Source organism: Danio aesculapii, chromosome 6, assembly GCF_903798145.1.
Source record: "Danio aesculapii chromosome 6, fDanAes4.1, whole genome shotgun sequence".
Taxonomy (NCBI): Eukaryota; Metazoa; Chordata; class Actinopteri; order Cypriniformes; family Danionidae; genus Danio; species Danio aesculapii.
The window spans coordinates 29027582-29046018 of NC_079440.1; the positions used below are offsets into that span (position 1 = coordinate 29027582).

General features: G+C 37.0%; 2 protein-coding genes across 4 annotated transcripts in view; one reads left to right on the plus strand and one right to left on the minus strand.

The window, feature by feature from the left end:
- Positions 1 to 131: 131 nt before the first annotated feature.
- rpl5b (ribosomal protein L5b) lies at positions 132 to 6467 on the minus strand. The gene is made up of 8 exons (XM_056459894.1): positions 6360 to 6467; positions 5845 to 5914; positions 5651 to 5766; positions 5365 to 5499; positions 4171 to 4373; positions 3763 to 3940; positions 798 to 886; positions 132 to 295 (listed from the first exon to the last, which is right to left on the minus strand). The coding sequence occupies exons 1-8, from the start codon at positions 6360 to 6362 to the stop codon at positions 199 to 201; spliced, it is 891 nt and encodes a 296-aa protein (XP_056315869.1). The 5' UTR covers positions 6363 to 6467; the 3' UTR covers positions 132 to 198.
- A 1395-nt stretch (positions 6468 to 7862) lies between these two features.
- The window catches only part of evi5b (ecotropic viral integration site 5b), an 82066-nt gene continuing 71491 nt past the window's right edge, over positions 7863 to 18437 (plus strand). For 2 of the 3 annotated variants that reach the window (XM_056459895.1, XM_056459898.1), the window contains exon 1: positions 7863 to 7972. In XM_056459895.1, coding sequence (XP_056315870.1) covers positions 7970 to 7972 — 3 coding nt within the window. In that variant the 5' untranslated portion in view covers positions 7863 to 7969. Of the gene's footprint in view, positions 7973 to 8623; positions 8873 to 18437 lie in introns of those variants that run through there. The other variant, XM_056459896.1, reaches the window with a different exon arrangement.

The following is an 18437-nucleotide window of genomic DNA, read 5'->3' on the forward strand; positions in this document are numbered from 1 at the left end:
CTTAATTATAAATGCTACTGGTCTCCACAAAGTGTTACAAACGGAAAAAGCACAAAATATGTACAGGCTGTGCATTATTTGCACATCAACTATTTAACAATATAAAAAAAGGTATCAGACAAACAAAAGAATCTTTTCTCATATATTTATTAGAACAAATGATTTGCACAAATACGAAGAGGAAAGCAGAGTCAAGCTCTAGTCCTCCTCTGCAGCTTGTGCCCGAAGGAAACTGGCCTTCTTCTGGGCAACACGGTCTTTCCTCTGAGCCAGCGTGAGCTTGGCACGGTTCCACCTATAAAAGAGGAAGTCAAATTTAGCAAAAGAAAATTCTCCCGCAAAGAAAAATCCTCCAACTATAGCACTACATTAACTATTTATTGAGAGACCAACAGTGTTTTCCCTGACTAGCATTAGTTTAGATCATTGATTCACTCAATCCCAAAATTGCTTCTCAGTAATGTTTTTGCAGTCTAGCAGAGAATGTGATGCTCATTCTGGGAAAAACTCCACAGCAGACCATTTAAAGCCACCACCTCTAATGGGTTTTTTGACACTGATGTCCAACGATTAACCAAAACTGCTCTCAGCCCCGTCTTGAAATATGCTTGCATCAACTGTGCAAGTGTAGGACCAACTACAATTTGCTCAGTCTGAAAGGGTATCATCATCAAGCAGAAGGATGGCTATTGGGGATATCAAGTGTCAGTTTAACCATTTAGAACCAATCAAAATACTTCAAAACAACCTTGTCAGACTGTGATATTTCAGACAAAGCAACCATTAGAAAGGCCCACCTCTTCTTCTTGACTTCCCGCTTGGGCTTCTTTTCGTGTACTGGGTTCTCTCGAATTGCTGCATGTGCCTTTTTGTACATTTCCTCCATCTGAGAAAGAGAAGAAAAATAACTGAACACAATAAAACGGTCACAAGCTTAATAAGCTTGTTATAAATCAGCCTGGCTTTTTGCAATAGACAAAGCAGGTGACAGGTACTTTGTGCAAATTAGAAAGCCATGGATATTCACCATGTCAGTGTTTCCCCAGAGCCACACCAACACTACACATCTGCAAACTTCTAATCAATCACCTGAAAGCAGTATGCCTGCTCAGCCCATGTGTGAATTAGAACCTTGTCTGCTGTCAATCATTTCTGATGACTCGCGCATGAAACATCCCGCACTCGCAAGTTTGTTCTCCTGATTTGTAAATTTCTGACAGACCAACAGGTCAGTTGTTCAACAGCGCACATCTCAAATTCAAGCAGACTGCTTCCAAACTACCTTGACTGGTTTAAAAATGAAGATCAAAACGGTTCACAAGTCCTCAAATGCCAATGGTATTGTTACTTGATGGGCATTGTGTATGGCAGAACATTGCAATTGACGTTCTTGTTCAAAGAAAACAGCCCTGTGGGATAATCACGTCGCATCTTTTGTGAACTCAAGCTCATTCTAAAAAAGGTGCGGCAAGATCTCAAATAGAGAAAGTAGTGTTAAGAGTTGAGTTGTATCCATTGAGAGGTCTTGATTTGCAATTTCTAACTTTCATTCAACTGTTCAGAGTGGCGGTTCTCATATCTCCCGCATGTTGGTTCTAGGGCTTCTGGAACCACGTGTGCTAATGCAGCACCAGTCACTTTCATTTTAACACGAAAGCTTGCCTAAATTTAGTTCTCAATGATGGGACATTTACTTGCGGGGAGCCATGTTTCAGCACAGACAAGCATTCGAACATGCATGGAGCAAGTAAAAGGGGTAAAATGCAAAATACAGTGACATTAATGCAAAACCAATAAATAAATAAACTATTTCTCTAAGCATATTACATGGTGGCAGTTGTACCAAACGGTTCAATATATTGATTGTGGCAGTAAAAACGAACAAATGCACACTATACTCATACACATATGGCTGCCCTGCCTCACACCTGGTTGCCTCCAACACTTACATGCTGGTTTCAAACAAGTCTCAGTTAGTTTGGGACTCGGGGGTGATCCAGGTCTTTAAGTAGGGTTAAAGCTAAACTGTGCAGACCTGTGACACCACTACTCTAAATGTTGCCCATGTTTAAATCACATTAAGATCTGGACAGGGTCAGAATTTATTCACTTTTTAATTGCCAGTATCAAGGCTTTCGGTTTCAGATAAACACTATAGTCAAATTAAACGCACCCAGTAAAGTTGTAACTTTGGTGTCCTTTCCAGTTAAAAGGAACAGAAAAACACTACTTTTGCCACAACTACTTTCATAACAGCATTCTTGTAGATCAAAAATAAATATAGTATAAAAAAAAATCCTAATTAACATTGTGACTGCATGTGCACAACAATATAAATGCAGGTTCAAGCGGTTTCATTTCCAGAAGGTTTTCAAATCACTGCAGGTTTAGGTAGGCTTTGTTTTGTCGGTTTTAATCCCCAATCTGTATCTATTAACTACCTTCACTAAATCAAATGCACACACCAAAAATTGACTTTGTTCTCTTTAAAGTTATTAGGCCAATTAATTGAACTGGCCTATTAATAAAAAAAAGGCTTTTAAAAGCAGAGTAATATTGCTGTTATTAAGTATTTAAACTCTAGAATTAGAGATGTCGCACAGATGCAGGTAATTAACGTACAGCATTTCTGTAAATCCTACAGCATTACTTTGTTTCCATGTCTGATTTTAAGCAAGCAAAATGCTAGAACTAATGAGCTCCTGTATTTGGCCAGAAACTGATGAAGGACTCTCCTACAGGCTGTGCCATCATGGTTTAGTGACATCATTGTTCTGGTCAATATCGGTCACACCACCGTTTTAATCCAGAAATATTAGTTTATTAAATGTTATGCTGGTCATCAGGTTCTTTTGTTTTGAAAATGATAGTGTTTAGGAATGAATCCTTGGGAGAGAGCGTTGTGTTAGAAGGCAAGTCATTTCAATGACTGATGTTGTCGAAGGCATTTCAGAATGATTAAAATACTGTGGAATAACGGTGTCAACCACCAGATCAAAATCACAAACTGACGTAAAACCACACAAGTGTTAAATTTGGTACCATTTTAGATCAACCAAGCAATAGTCACCTCACATTTGGAATTCTTACTTAAAGGTGATATACATTACACATTTAGGTCAAGATTAGATCAGATTTAGAATTAGTTTTATTAAATGTACTGAAAATCATCCTGGATATGGGATGGTGATAGATATATATAAAAAAAAAAAAAAAAAAAAAAAACATTATGCATTGGTATTCCAAAACGGTTTGGGGGTGGGGGGGGTTGACACATGGATAGAAACATGACTAATGATTCGTCCATATGGGGCTGTGATAACTCCAAACGTTCGTTTCGTATGGTTTTCAAAACCTCAAATCAGACATTATTCACCTTTAATATATTATTCTAAATGTTTTACATACAAAAGAGGTAAACGTGGGATAGCATAAGGTTAAAGCAGTAGTGCCTAACCCTGTTGCTGAAGATCTACCTTCAGATTTTAAACTACAACCTTGATCAAACACATCTGTTTTTAAATACCAAGTGCTCCATCAGCTCCTACTTAGTTGGTTTGTGTTTGATCAGAGGTGGAGCTGAACTCTGCAGGAAGACAGACCTCCAGAAATAGGGTTGTGCAAAGGCATATAAATTCTGATTTTGGGGGTGATGAAACCTTAATGTCCAAAAGATTTCTCATCCATTATTTAAAAATGTCTACTTACAAGAGCTTAAATGCAAGTTTTGAGAATGTGGAAAAAGAAAATAACAGCACTTACGGAATCAGCTGTGACACCATTTTTGATGAAGCGAGAGAACTGTTTTTTATAGCTTTCCTCATCGTCCTCCATCAAGAGTCTCATGTACTCTGCGATGTTCAGGCCCAGGATGTGTTTGCGGTGGACCTCTGCATTGAACTCCTTGCTCTCAGTATCATACCCTGGGAACCTCTTGGTGCTTTAAAAAAACAAAACACAAATGCTAGATGTACTAGATTTCAAATTTCACCAATTAACAAGCAGCTCACGCAGAATTTTGGTGATTTTAAAGTAAAAATGTCTTGAAATCAGTCCCGTCTTGAAAAATCACATCAGTGGAACAACTGATATAACAGCTGCTCAGTTTCAAGTGGTGTCATCATTAAGACAGAATAATAGCAAATAAGCATTAAAAGCAAGTAGATCTACCTGTGTGGAATGGAAAGACCTCCATCTACTGCCCCCTTCAGGGCACCGAACACCTTATTGCCAGTAGTGGTTCTGGCCAGGCCTGCGTCCAGGTAGCAGGTGAAAGCTCCTGGCTGTCCATCAATGCTCTCCACATTGAACTCATCCCCAGTGATCTCCACCTGGCCCTCGTACACCTTGTCAAGGCCAAACTTGTTCAACAGCTATAAGAGAGAACAGTTATTTGTTTAATCTTTCTGTCTTCCTGTCAATTACCCTACATTCATTCAAGTTTAGCCTCAATTATTTTTATTAGGTTATACATTTGACTGGTGTTGTCCTTTTAGGCATTTATAATTTGAATTGTCTTCATGGTGTAATAAATATAGCCTGCAATAAAGAGCTTTAAAAAGAAAGAAAACATTGAAAACAACAATTCATAACTAAACCTTAAGACCACATAAGAGGATCTGTAAATGACAGCAAATTACAGCAACATATTGTTATATAGATCGCAATAACCTCAACAGACCAGCAACTCATTACTACAAGTATAAAAAATGATATGGGTGGAAGATACATTTAATTAGTTCAGTGAGAACATGGAAATCAGTACAAATGTTGCGGAATAACTTGAAGCCTAGAAAAATTCTAATATTTAACAAAAAAATTTAAAAAAAGGAAAAAATTATGTGTTCTAGTGCCACAAAATATAAAAGGTATAAAAAAAATATCAACTACAAATTTTGCAAACTCAAAGCACTTTAAATTTCATGTTGCTTTTTTTCGATGCGCTGACAGGTTTGTCTTAATTCAGCTGTTAGTGGCAGCATGAAATAGTCAGAGAAAAAATTATTATTTTTTTATTACTTCTAGATTTGCCTTATAAATGCATGCGTGTATAACACATTCGTTTTTTTCTTTCCCCAAATCCATCAAGTGTACCCAACAGCAGAGAAACAGCAAATCCTACTCTCTTTTTGAACTGCTGCTACAGCTTTAACGATGCACTGCAAACTGGTACATGCGCAGAAAAGTATTGTGAGGATTTGTACACTGAATAAGACATGCGTTGGAATTCATATATTAGAAGCATTAGCAGACATGTTTTTAAACTGCTTAATTTATGCATTATTAACCCTTAATAAATGACTTTCGATTGTGTATATAATTAAAAAATAAAAAAGGCAAATTAGAGACATGATTGAAACGTACCCTGCGGGCGAGCAGCAGCCCAGTGCAGTAGGCTGCAGCATAATTTGTCAAACCCACACTGATGCCGTACTTGGGCAGCTCATGGGAGTAGGCTGCACACACAATCATGTCACCTTCGATCTTGGCATAGGCAATCTGAAAAACAAAACAAAAACATCACATTTGACTGTCAACAATTCAAAACCTACATATTTAAATGAAGCAGGAGAGAAACATTACATTTGACTGCCGCAACCCACTTACACAAATGCATCAAGGTGTAAATGAAGAATACCTCTTAACCCACCTGGCAAACGATGTCCCTGTTGGAGAAGCGGACAATCATCCTATACTTGGGTGTGTTGTACTTGTTCTTGTCCTGAATGACCAGGCGCTTTCTGGCAAAATAATCAGTTTTCCCCTCTGTGAAGCAAAAGTAATAAAAGAAAATAAACTCAAACCAATCTTATGACTTTCTACAAGTTACATTACTACAATTACCTCTCCTTCTCCTGAACTTCACCTGGTACCTCTTGAAGTAGGCCTTGTTCTTCACTACTTTAACGAATCCCTGAAAAACAACAGTGTTTTAAAAAGTTATCCACAATGCCGACGTACCGCAAATAAAAAGCTTCCCTAACTTGAAAACAGACGTTGTACGAGAATAGATGTTCAGAAGGCCTCCACTTTAACACTGTAGGCATCGCATGTTAGCATTAAACACCGCTACAGCTCGTTTAAGTCGTTTAAGTGTTTAATAACACACTGCGCTTTTTGAGAGCGTCAGACGGGGCGAAAGAGTTCTAAAATCCTGCAGATTCACTACTGCCTGCTTCTCTCTGAAACATGTGGGAAGGGCTTGAAATCAGCCATAAGGCCACGTTTGAACTGGTCTTTCCGAGAAAATCGTGAACCATCATTTTATTATCGGCCATCACGCCACGTCGTAAGGATAGAAAACGGTGGACGAATCTATAGGGAACACAATGGTAAAAGTATTACAGTGCCGTACTGACCATTTTGTAGACTTTTCAGTCTCCTAAGCCGGAGCCAGGAGGCAAACTGGGGAGTTTACACTCCGCTGCAATGGGAAAAAGAAAGAATGATGTGCGCATGCCCAGTAAATACGGACAGCGGGCACAGCGACACCTGCTCATTTGGATGTATAAGTGCGAATGTGAGGTCAAATTTGTTTACGTTTATATAATGTTTATTAAGGAAGGACAGTTGTGGAAAATTAGTTCTGAGAACAATTAAAGTTGTTTTGCAACACGGAGTGGAGTCTAGCTGTCTAACTGCAAGCTTTATAAGGTGTCTGTGATATACTATACTGTATTCTATGTTTACTTTTAATGTTTAGGCCTTTTCCCAAACTGCCAGTTAAACTATAAATAAATAAGAAATATTGCAAATTAGAATATTAAATATAATTAATTACATTTTGTGGTTAAAACTGACAGCCTATAATGAAAATAAAGTGTCAAATAACTCATATTTACACTTTTTGTTTGTATGTATAAAATCATGTTGGCATGGAAGGTGTTTAGATTTTATGTGTTTTATAATATAATTATTTGACCAGTTTATTTAGTAATAATTCATTAATTAATTGTAATTTAGCATTTTGTTTTATTTTATCTTCTGCTGTCTGCAGTAACTGGATATGTAGTGGGTACTATTATTTGTAAAAGCTATTTGATGTTATTAATTTTTTTCATACCTGATAAGATAGATTTATTGAACATAAAAAGAAATTATGGTATTATATTAATATTATGGGTGACGCAGTGGCGCAGTAGGTAGTGCTGTTGCCTCACAGCACGAAGGTTGCTGGTTCGAGCCTCAGCAGTTTGCATGTTCGTGTGGGTTTCCTCTGAGTGCTCCGTTTTCCCCCACAGTCCAAAGACATGTGTGTATGAGTGTGTATGACTGTTTCCTAGACATGGGTTGCAGCTGTAAGTGCATCTGCTGCGTAAAACATGTGCTGGCGGTTGACGGTTCATTCTGCTGTGGTGACCCCAGATTAATAAGGGGTGTAAACCGAAAATGAATGAATGGTAATATTATGAAATATTAATATTTCTACATTGCTTTTCATTTTGTTTATATTTCATTTAAATGTTATTTAATTTCATTTTAAACCATTATTTACATCATAATGGTTTAAACACTTAATCATAATATGAAGATATCTGAGATATGGAGATATCGTGATGGAACTGCATAAACAGTGCTCATAACTTTTAAATTATACTGTTAAATTTTTTTTACAGAATTCTCCTTTTTTTGTTTTTGTTTATTTTGATATCTTGATTTGTGTGGACACACCTTAAAATCTGATGACATTAACCTCATTACATAGAGAAAGCAATTCTCTTTTTGTGCTTATAATAGGTTCCACGTAATGCACTTCTAATAGGCTGGATTGCTGCGTCAGTGATGCATTGTTGGAGAGTGAAAGGTGTGTCCTACATCAGAACGAAATGAGATCAACGTCAGCACGACCAAGGAAAACCAGAAAAGTTAGTTGCTGTGTGACATCTTTTACCATCCATGTATCGGAACTGCCTGTCTAGTCACTGACTTTTAAGGGATATCTACATTTTGGAAATGACCTAGCCATCTAATGGTGAGTTTATTCAAATATCAGACCTATTCATTTCATGAGGTCAGTTTATTTTAGCAAAATGTTAAAGAGATTGAATCTACACCATGGGTTTCTATCACGTAAACCAAAAACAGTGGAACGTTCTGGCTGTAATGACAAGATACATCTGGAGGCTTTTAAAATAAAAAAAACATTACAATATTTCATCATTATGTGAATTTATTGCTGTATATACAAATACATTACACTGAACTGTCTTGAATTTGCTTAGCTTATATGTTGTGATGTCATTCAAATATAAGCTTTATGACCTAATTTTGCTTATGGGAGTGTATTGTGAACAATTGTTATGAAATGGCTACATTTTGTTTCTTAAGCTTCCTAAGAATTAAAAGGATACAGTTCTGAATTGCATCCTTACATCAACTATCCATAATCATGAAGATGCTCTATAAACGTGTATAACACATTTCAGGTTTGATACTGGAAACGTTAAATGTAGTTGTTGTTGCTGTTTTTTTTACACTTTAGTGTTTTAATAGCTTTATTTCGTTGGTAAGAGCTTGTGTTTACATGTAGTTTACTGTTTACAGCAGAGGGTGGTAGAGAGCTGGTAAGTCATGCAGGCAGCGCATGTGTACGCATGCGTCCTGTCCAGCGCATAGCCCGTCTTCTGCTGGCAATGAGTGACTGCCGGAGGAGCTGCGGGAACTGCCTTGCTATCTGCGCGTACACAGCCCTTATACATTCAGCCTCTCTTATGGACTGGACTGTTGAAATCCTGCCCCAGTGTGAAAACTGACCGCTGACGTCGGGCTTGAACCCTCAGTGTGCGCGTGTGTGCAAGGTTATGCAACTTTACCTCGCTCTATGGAAAGTTAATATTTAGCTTAAACCCCTGGAACTGAAAAAGACTTCAAGGTAAACAGTTTGAGACGGCTTTTAACCCAGTATGCGTGTGTGTCTGTGCCTGTTGGAGTAGGGAGAGGGATACCGACCAGCGTTCGTTGTTTGTTGTGGTTGTATTTATAGCTGTACAAGCTCAATTTATTTAGTTGTATGACAGTTACTAAAACACCGTTTTAACATCTAAATAAGATAAGATAGTTGTCAGTTTTGAGACTCTTAAAACAGCCCCAGCATTAGAGTTTTAGGTGTACACTGTCCGTTAGCCACCACTGCTAACTCCTTTAGCCTCAGACATCTCAATAACACACAGCTAACATGGGTCATTATTTATGCATAACGTGTTATACTTTCATATAGGATATTTTAGTTTAATCTCCCATATATTGGCAATTTAGCTAATCGCTCAAATAATAGCTAATCGTGTAAACACATACTGTATAGCGGATGGTTTGAGCTGCACGATGCGTTACAGAAATGGCAGTGAATTTGTTATTTGTAGAGTTATTTATTTGAGTTTTGAATAACAGGTCCACTTTTGTACTTAAATACGACAGGTCATAGGAGGTTAATGCACGTGCTTGTGGTCACAACATTGTCATGGATCACAGTGCCACGTTAGATGTCTAGGGTGGGGTGAGACCCAGCATGCACTGATAAGAGGAAACTGGAGGAGTCTGATCACAATAAGCAGCACATTTAGTCTAGTGACTTTTGCACCAATCAAGCTTCAAGAATCCCGATGATCTGATGCTTCATTGGGGTCTTTCTGTTTTGTGTCCACTTTAGTATGTTTGCATTTGCTCTGATTTTACAGTATGTAGTGCTTAAAAGGTTTTGAACAATTGAGCAGGTGACTAAATGTATACCAGGACAAATATATATTACCAAGCAATATATATATTAGAAAAACAAATATTTATGTCGTAAGCTCACATAAATTAAAACGTGAAAGAAGTGTCTTCAGGATGAACACTGATCTCAGTTAAAAAAAAAAAAAAACATTTGTATTTTATTTTGCTTAACTTTAATAAAACTGTGATTATTCATGCATGTTCAGAACTTTCTAGTGTTGAACTCTGATTCAAAGTTAAAAGTGTTTTAAATCTAATGACAGATAATAGTGTTTTGTCCAAGGTGTAATGCATGTGTCAGGGCTGACTGAAGGTCTTTTTACATAAACAATTACATATTTATTAGTGGTGTTCTGTTTATCTTAAGTGCATGCTGCAGTTTTGTTTTGCTCAAACTGTTTAATGCTGACAGGATTTTGATTGTCAATGTTTTTCATTAACTGGAAAAATATATTTTGAGCATGATTCCCATGATATTGTTTCTATGTGTCATTGTTCTGATCCATCATTATAGTTATTCTCCTTGGTATGAAATTCTTCTGGTATAATTTTTTGTGCAACTATTTTAGTCATTTTGACTAAATTAAATATAATGTAAACATAGGCTACTGTAAGGGCCATGCAGGGTAGTGCATTAGTTAATCAATGGTTTTAGGAAACCTGCCAAGTTTTGATGGTTTTCTCCCCTTCATTTAATCATAATTTCTGTTTACATATTTTTTGAGAGAGATGTGATTTCTATAGGAGTCTTGAGTTTTTCCTGCAGTTTAGATACTTGCTTTTTCCCCACCTTCATCCTCTGACCCCAACAAGGTTGCTTAGAACCGTGAGCAAAACGTGAACCACTAGACCTTTAACTCTGGCTTTATAGTGATTACAGCTGATCCCTCCTTGATCACTGCTGATCCACTTTAGTTGTGAGCCCAACCTTCTTATTCTGTGCACTGCACACCAAACTGCACTGCTATGTGGCGTAGCAGCACTTTACTGGAATATGCAGTTTCAGGAAATGGACTGTAGTATGACCTGAGGTATGTTTGTCAGTCATATGACAGATTTCCTTTATTTTTCAAGTTGATACTCTTAAATGATTCCTACAGTCTTTTGGAAGAGAGCTTGAGTGTTTTGTTGGAAATGTCAATGCTTAAGTTGACTTGGTGGAAGGGTGTGATTTTTCTTTTCTTTTTTTTGACAGTGGATGTCTTAGTGGTGGCTTGTGGGTGTAAAGTTTGGTTGCTTGAAATCTTGTGACCAAATCACTTGTCTCTACTCGCCTTCTGGAACGCTTTTTGTCTGGTAGTGGAGTTTTTTTTTGTTTTTTTTACTTGGCTTTGTTGTATTTTGCCTGTAACCAGCAGAAATCCTTAGATTATTTATTGTTGGACTAGAAAATGATCACTTACAGAGCCTCACAACTTTCCTAATTCTTATATTTGTGATGGGAAGATTCATGGGTCAATTTATTTTTAAGCTTATTCTAATAATGCAAATTCGGTTCACATGATTTAAATATGAACAATAAAAAAAACAAAATTGAGAGTAGCAGTTTTTATACTTGCTCTGATCTACACCACATGTTGTGGGGTTTTGTTAAGGCTGGGACACATCAGTCGTTTGGCTTTGTCAGTTAGAGTCTATTTGGCCAGTTGGTTTGATGTGGTCAACACATCACCTTCTCATTGATTATTGTCGGATTGAGTTGGCCCAATTCAGCATGTAGAACATAGTGCTCTGATTGGTTATTCAGTAACAAATCTGAGACTGAGAACAAAAATTGAAGTAAACAATTGAAGTCTGTCATGAAGGAACACAAAGAAGCCGACTAATTTCTCAAATATTTGCAAGCAAAATTGGTTATTAGATCATCAGAGATATTTACATGAGCAGCTTTGGTGAGTGACAATTATGGCCCATTTCCACTAAGTGGTACGGTACGGGTCTGTATGGATCACCTTTATCAGGCAAACTCCACACAGAAACGCCAACTGACCCAGCCGAGGCTCGAACCAGCGACCTTCTTGCTGTGAGGCTACAGCACTACCTACTGCGCCACCGCGTCGCCACGTCTGCAAAATTATATAAAATAAATGTAAAATATATGAACACATACAGACCCTTACAGTCTCTGATATGTTACCTACAGAAAAACTAGACACAACATACATTTAGTCCTTATTTGGGTTCTGAAACAACATACAACCCATAGCCCACAGTCAGAGCAAACCTCTCATCTGTATCTTTAATCTTCAGACTTGCGTTGAATTCATACTAAAACATTGCGTATACACAAAGCTGTAAATGTGCGAATGCAGTAAAAAAAATCAGATGTATGAAACACTGCGTACGCGGAATCCTACGCTGATTCTCTTTGTACATCCGAATTAACTTGAAACTGAGCGCACGTGCACAAGCGCAAAACCCCTCCCTGCCTCCTCCCCCTAATAAATATGGTAATGACTTTACTTTGGCAAAACCAAACGAAAAAACATTGGCAAAAGCAAGCAAAAAGAGAGACTTCACAGAATGTGAATTGGAGGTGCTCCTATCGGAGGTAGACCGGAGAAGTTTGTCCTCCAGAATTAATAATAAAAGAAAAAATAGAGTGGGAGAGTTTAGCTGACGCGGTTAACGCAGTGGGGTCTGAACATTGCACTGTGAATGAATTAAAAAAAGAAATGGGCCGATGTAAAGGAGTACAATTTTGTAGTGTCTATTTAGGCTAAGTGCAACTAGCACACCTTGTTGGAATGGGCTAGTTGAGTGATTCCCGCCCATCACCGTCTGATTGACAGAGACAATATAACTAAAGAGAGCGGCAAATAGCAGTGTGAGTGGCAAAGCTCGTAAAGCGCATGACAACATGTTTTGACACGATCGATCATGAGCCCGGTTTGAATCCAGCGTCTGATGAACTCCTTCTTTTTTCCCCCACTACTTTTACCTACTCTTCATCAAGAGGGAGACAAGTAGGAATCATTAATAAGTGTGTGTATTATGTTAAGCGCATTTGAGCGTCACATATTATTTGCACATTTATTGAATGGAAATGTTTCAGATTCACGTTTGCAAATTCGTCTTCAGATGGCGCCTTTATGGCAATGTGCGTGCAGTCGATCACTTTGATTACATTGGGGAAAACTGGCGATCGCTGCAAATTGCGCTTTAATGTTAGGCTGGTCAACTGCATGGTATGGAAACCTTATATACCTGCTAGACATGCGGATGATCCCGTCCCATACAGCTGCCATTGCACGGCTCAAAGATACTTTGTAGTGTGATATTTAACATAATTGCCTCTAGGAGTCGCCAATGGAAATAAAACAAACACACACAAGAAATGCACGTACACCAGACATGAAGTTGGCGTGGACCAACGCACATTGTCACGTTCATTTCATCGTTAGTAAATCCAAACGTGAGCATGAAATCTGGCGTACGCAAAGTCTTTGTCCATGAAACCTCTTGTTAGAAAGTAATTCCATCATTCCGAGTTCATAACAGTCCAAAAGGCGATGATAATAATTAAACATTGCAGGTTGTTAATGTTTTAGGTTGCTGAAAGAATCATTTGCTCCTTTGTTTTTTTGGCTTTCTCCTTTGTTTTGTCTGTTTCTGAAAGGATTTCATGCACACATTATTATCATCAGCTCAAGAAGTTTGTTATTTGAAGTATAGACGCACGCTGAGCGATTGGGAGCTCTCTCTCTGTCTGTCTCTCTCTCGAAAAGAAGAAAGTGAAACCACTCATGCTTTAGATGGCCTTGTAAACAACAACGGGGTATACGGTAGATTCTGCTCTTCTTCTTGGCCTTGTGGCTGTTCATCAAGACGACAAGGTTTGTTTAAGCTTGCGTCGACCATGGCTCGTTATTATATGTATGTTACGGTGTAATTTCTCCGCTGTTTATTTAAAAGTGGCCCTTCCTTTGTTTTCATTCTCCTGACTTGTGCACCAGCTAATAATGACGTATATATGTAAACCAATAGCGTTCAGCAGTGCATTTTGCTCCGGCTTTGGTACCCTTTTGTTGTGCTAGGTACCCTTTCGAAGGGCTACCCAAAAAGACAGTGGAAACGGGCCGTTACTGTGATAATGGTTCTAAATGCTTTGTGTGCATTTCATCTTCTTTCCCTTTGTAGAATGAAAAATTACTGCCCTCCACAGGTATGGAAAGGCTTGTCCTTATATGCAGATGCAGAACACCCTCCATTAGGTGTGTTCACTTGCAACTTTTTTGTCCAGATAAGACCAGAAGCAAGCCGACAACAGTTTTCCAATTGCCCTTGAATAAGTCAGTCTATTAAATGTCCATAATCCTTTAAATCAATTTATCTTATTGATCATCGATTAAGCATATGGAAAACATGCTAAACACACAGCATATGCGAGGAAAAAATTGAAAGAGCATTCATGAGATTATTAAAAAAGATCTGCAGTACTTTTTTTAAGGTTATGCAGAATGGGGGATCAGTTTATAGTTTATGGTGGTTGCCAGTTAGGTTCTATTTAGATTTTAGCAAATACAAATGTGACCTTGTTGATAGTAGCTACAGTGATATGAGAGATAATCCATAATAGTTTGAGCGCTGTCCTCTGAAACTCAGAAAGTTGCAGCTAGGTGTCTATTCCTCCATTTTTCTTGTCCAAGCTGAAATGATCTGTCATTCAGCGCAACTTAGACCCTCATCACACTGAATGTGTTTTTGCGGTCAAAAAGGTGCCATTTAAAAATGGTTTCCTTTGGCAAGTAAGCAATTTGCATACTGTTTATGTGCCCAGAGTTCTGAGCAACTGCAGTTGAAAAAAGTAAATGTGTGGAAAAAGTGCCTGATGTTATTTGCTCTAGCACCAAAACTGTTGATACAGCGGTTGTATAGGAACACAAAATTAGCAGCACACTATTTTTTAAGTCAATAAAAAGGCAGTGCAGTGTACTACAACATCTCTCAGTAAGTTAAACAGCAAGTCACTACTATTGCACTGCAGCCTCTGCAGACTAACAGCCTCCTCTAGGTCCTAATACCTGTCCTGTTTTAAAGAAATTATATAAATGTATGTCAAAAAGGCTTAGTCTTGTTTGATATATTGATCAGAATATACAAAAAAAGTTGACTAATAGACACTAATCATGTAGATAATAATTCACTATCTGCTTTATTAAAACTTTGCTTTGCATGCTCCCAAGCATTCCCCTCTGTTTCCTGGTGTTTTCCACATGAGAAATGTGTTAGGGGAGTGTTATCTAAATAATTTAAAGACAAAAATTAAAAATCTGAAGTTTTTTTTTCTTTTCATTTAGTATTATTTTTTAGCCCGGGGAATAAAAGTCTCAAACTTGACTCAAAATGAACACTTCTCAGAAACACAAACAGAAAAGATTTCATGATCATCTCAGCCAAAAGGAGTTTCCAAAAGTTGGGAAAGATCCAATATTGTGTCCATACTATTATTATAGAGATAATGAAATACTGTGTAATATAATTTTGGTTGTACCACCCACCCCTAGAATATGTAATTTAAAAATTGAAATAATATCCATGTGAAGTATATAAAAATAGGTGGAGTGTGTTAATAACTGTAAGTGAAATAAACAATGGGGTGTACATTCATGAAAAGTCATTGGCCTTTTCACAATCTCTAGATATTCTGTGCACAATATCCTATGGACATTTAAAGACATAATAACACACCTATACACACATACATGCAATCTGAGAAGCCAGTATTAGAGCATCGTACTTTAGTCTTTACATTTATTAATGAAATGGTTCTATTAAAATATCAACAATTCTATCTTACAAGCTGTTTATTTAAAGTAAAAAAGCATAACCAAATAATTTGTTATTATTTTAAATGATTATTGCGATACCTAGTTTGAATGTCATGCTAATTTGTTGTGTTTTTTGCTTTAAGACCAAACCAATTTTAGACAGCAAAGTATAAACCCTGTCTGGCTAGAGCACTTCAACAGGACTTCCTTTAGCGTTTAACAATTAGGTCTGTAGGCAGAGAGTAGGTTGTTGTTGTTTGTAGCTGTTTAAATACATGAGAAATCTGATAGAATGTTTCGAAAGTGATTGGCTGCTTCTAGAAGTAGTCAAAAGTGGAACTTGTGTTTGCTTTCCAGATAAGCTTCTTCTCTTTCTTAAGAATATGGTAACATCTCAGTCTTCATGACGGAGGGAATTTCTTGCCAGGCAGTAGTCCACAGATGTAAGCAAACCAGTAGATTCCCTCACAACAAAGTGCTGACCCAAGAAAAAGAGCAGAAAGACATAATGCTTCAAAAATAAATCTGCTTGGCAGCATATCCTGAAGTAATGTTTTTGGCTTGTCTTGCGCAGTGAATAGCTTTTTTTATCTATCAGTGACAGCCACCTTTTAATCTCTCTGTATCACATGTTAGTTTCCCTCTCATTGTTATTCCCTTTGACAAACAATATGGAAATCTAGAAGTTCAGCTATGATTTGTGATTGCTGTTGTAGAAGATCATTAGATAAGATGCTACCTGTGAGATGGCCTCCTGCTGCAAGCTCTTACAGAGGAAATCATTAAACTTAGTGTGGTTTGAAGACTTTAGACATTCCATTGCAATTTGTCCTACACATGTGCTTGTAAATCAGTGCTTTAGTTTTACATAATATGGGAACAGGCCATCTGGGCAACGAGAGAACTCATCGACTATACATGAAGTGATCATCTGCTGTTTATGCAAAGTGCATTTTGATGGAAAATTCAAAGTAAAATAAAATGTAAGCTTTTTGGCACAGCAAAGGAAGTCAAAAGCAGAAATGTGACTTGCATGATTTGTTCTGTAAGATGTTTGTTCGAGGAGTTTTTTTTTCTCCCATTTAGATGAGCTTGGTTATGCGTTACGTATACTACGTTCAACATAACACAAATATTCATTTTAATTTTAATGTTAATATGCCCATTAAGCCCAACTTTGCATTCAAATATCATCAAAGTGGGTAGTTTCTTTTTTCTATAACAAAGATTTTCATTTGTTTTCCATGATATTGCAAATAATGCTGACCATCCAAGATTTTGATAATGTGAATGCTTATACATGAAACTGTTGGGATTCGACAGACCAATCAGTAGAGGTCTAATGGATCACATGATCTGTGATTTGTTCGGATCACTAGATCACTATCCACAATTCGGAATGCATGTGACCCGCAGATCAATAATGTTTTTTTTAACTCTTAGATTAATCCTAAATTTGCCACGTTCATGGAGAGATCGACTCCTGCGTCATTCAAATCGCATGTTTATGTAAAAAATAATGATAATTGAAAAAGTTGTGGTGGCACTCAAATGCTTTTTCAGGTTAAAACGTGTTTTCTGTCACAAGTTGTTTAGCCTACATTCAAATCTGCATTGGACTATGAAAGAGATTCAGTCTTAAGACTTTAAATTTTTCAGCCAGTTTTATTTCTTATAATATTATAGTTGTAAGCAAGCAAACAATACAAAGGTACTGGGATAACAGTTAACAGTTCAGATATAAACACTGATATTTATGGTAAAAATCTAAATTATTGTTTAATGAAACTTGACGCTCAAAATGAAAGTTGTAGCAATTACATAGTTTAACCAATAGGTGACAACCATCAATAATGTGTCTGAAAAATTTGTAATTTGCTAGTAATAAAATATATTTATGAGTTATTGAAAATGAGACTTAAAAATAAATGTGATTTGTGCTACAAATCAATATTATATTGTCATAATGTTTGGTTTTCAAACACCCCCATGTCCATCCAACACAATCTCACGGCAATTCGTAACTTTTTGATTTAGTGGCTAATTCGTACGAATTCGTACGATCTAATTCGTACAATTTAGTACGATTTGCTCATCCGCCAATGATGGTTGGTTGGGTTTAGGGGTGGGGTTAGGTGCCACACCTCCTTTTTAAAATCGTACAATTTCGAACGACTGAACTCGTACGAATTCGTACAAATTAGCCACTAAACTGTCAAAACGTAAAATACTTACGTTTTCTCGTGAGATCAGGCTGGTCCATCCAAGCTCTTCATGAAGAGCATAAAGTGATGATCGTAGGGCTAGGCGATACAAAAAAAAAAAAAAAAAAAAAAGATCATGATATAATATTTGATATTTGAAAAAAAAAAAAACAGCAGTGATTAAACAATTTTTTTTAAATTAAATCAAAATATCTTCTCTTATGTCTTTTAATTAAGTCTTAAGACTCATAAAGACTCTTAAACTTGATAGATAAAATGTTACAATGTGTGTGCCATAGTAAAGTGTAAATGCTGAACAATCAAAGCAAACTTTATTGTGCATCAACATCTCTAAGATGTCAATTATAATCATACAGTAAACATCTAACTCTGTAAACAAAACAAATTATGATAATCAAATCTGAGCATTCAAGTAAAGGAACCAACTGTCATTACTCAAAATCATATTGCAACATTACAAACTAAATACAAGTTGTTTAACTCTCACTGGCTTTAATGCTGCCAGAGTAAATGTGACTGCATTAACCTCTATTCCAAAAATCTTTCAGATGGGGTGCTAGTGGTTGTGATGCATAAGAAAAGATATGAAAGAAACACTCTGGCAACCTGAGTTACCTGATACATTCTTTTTATTTACAATCTCCTCACTGCTGCTAACCACTGCACTCATTTTAACGTGTTATTCTCACCTGAGGTGGTGATGAAGCATGCCAACTCGAGTCCAATCACA

Excerpts from the sequence above, each read along its gene's own strand:
- rpl5b (XM_056459894.1), bottom strand. Across the intron at positions 5,500-5,650 it reads ACAGGGACATCGTTTGCCAG|ATTGCCTATGCCAAGATCGA; the intron begins GTGGGTTAAGAG and ends TTTGTTTTTCAG. Across the intron at positions 296-797 it reads CGGGAAGTCAAGAAGAAGAG|GTGGAACCGTGCCAAGCTCA; the intron begins GTGGGCCTTTCT and ends CCTCTTTTATAG.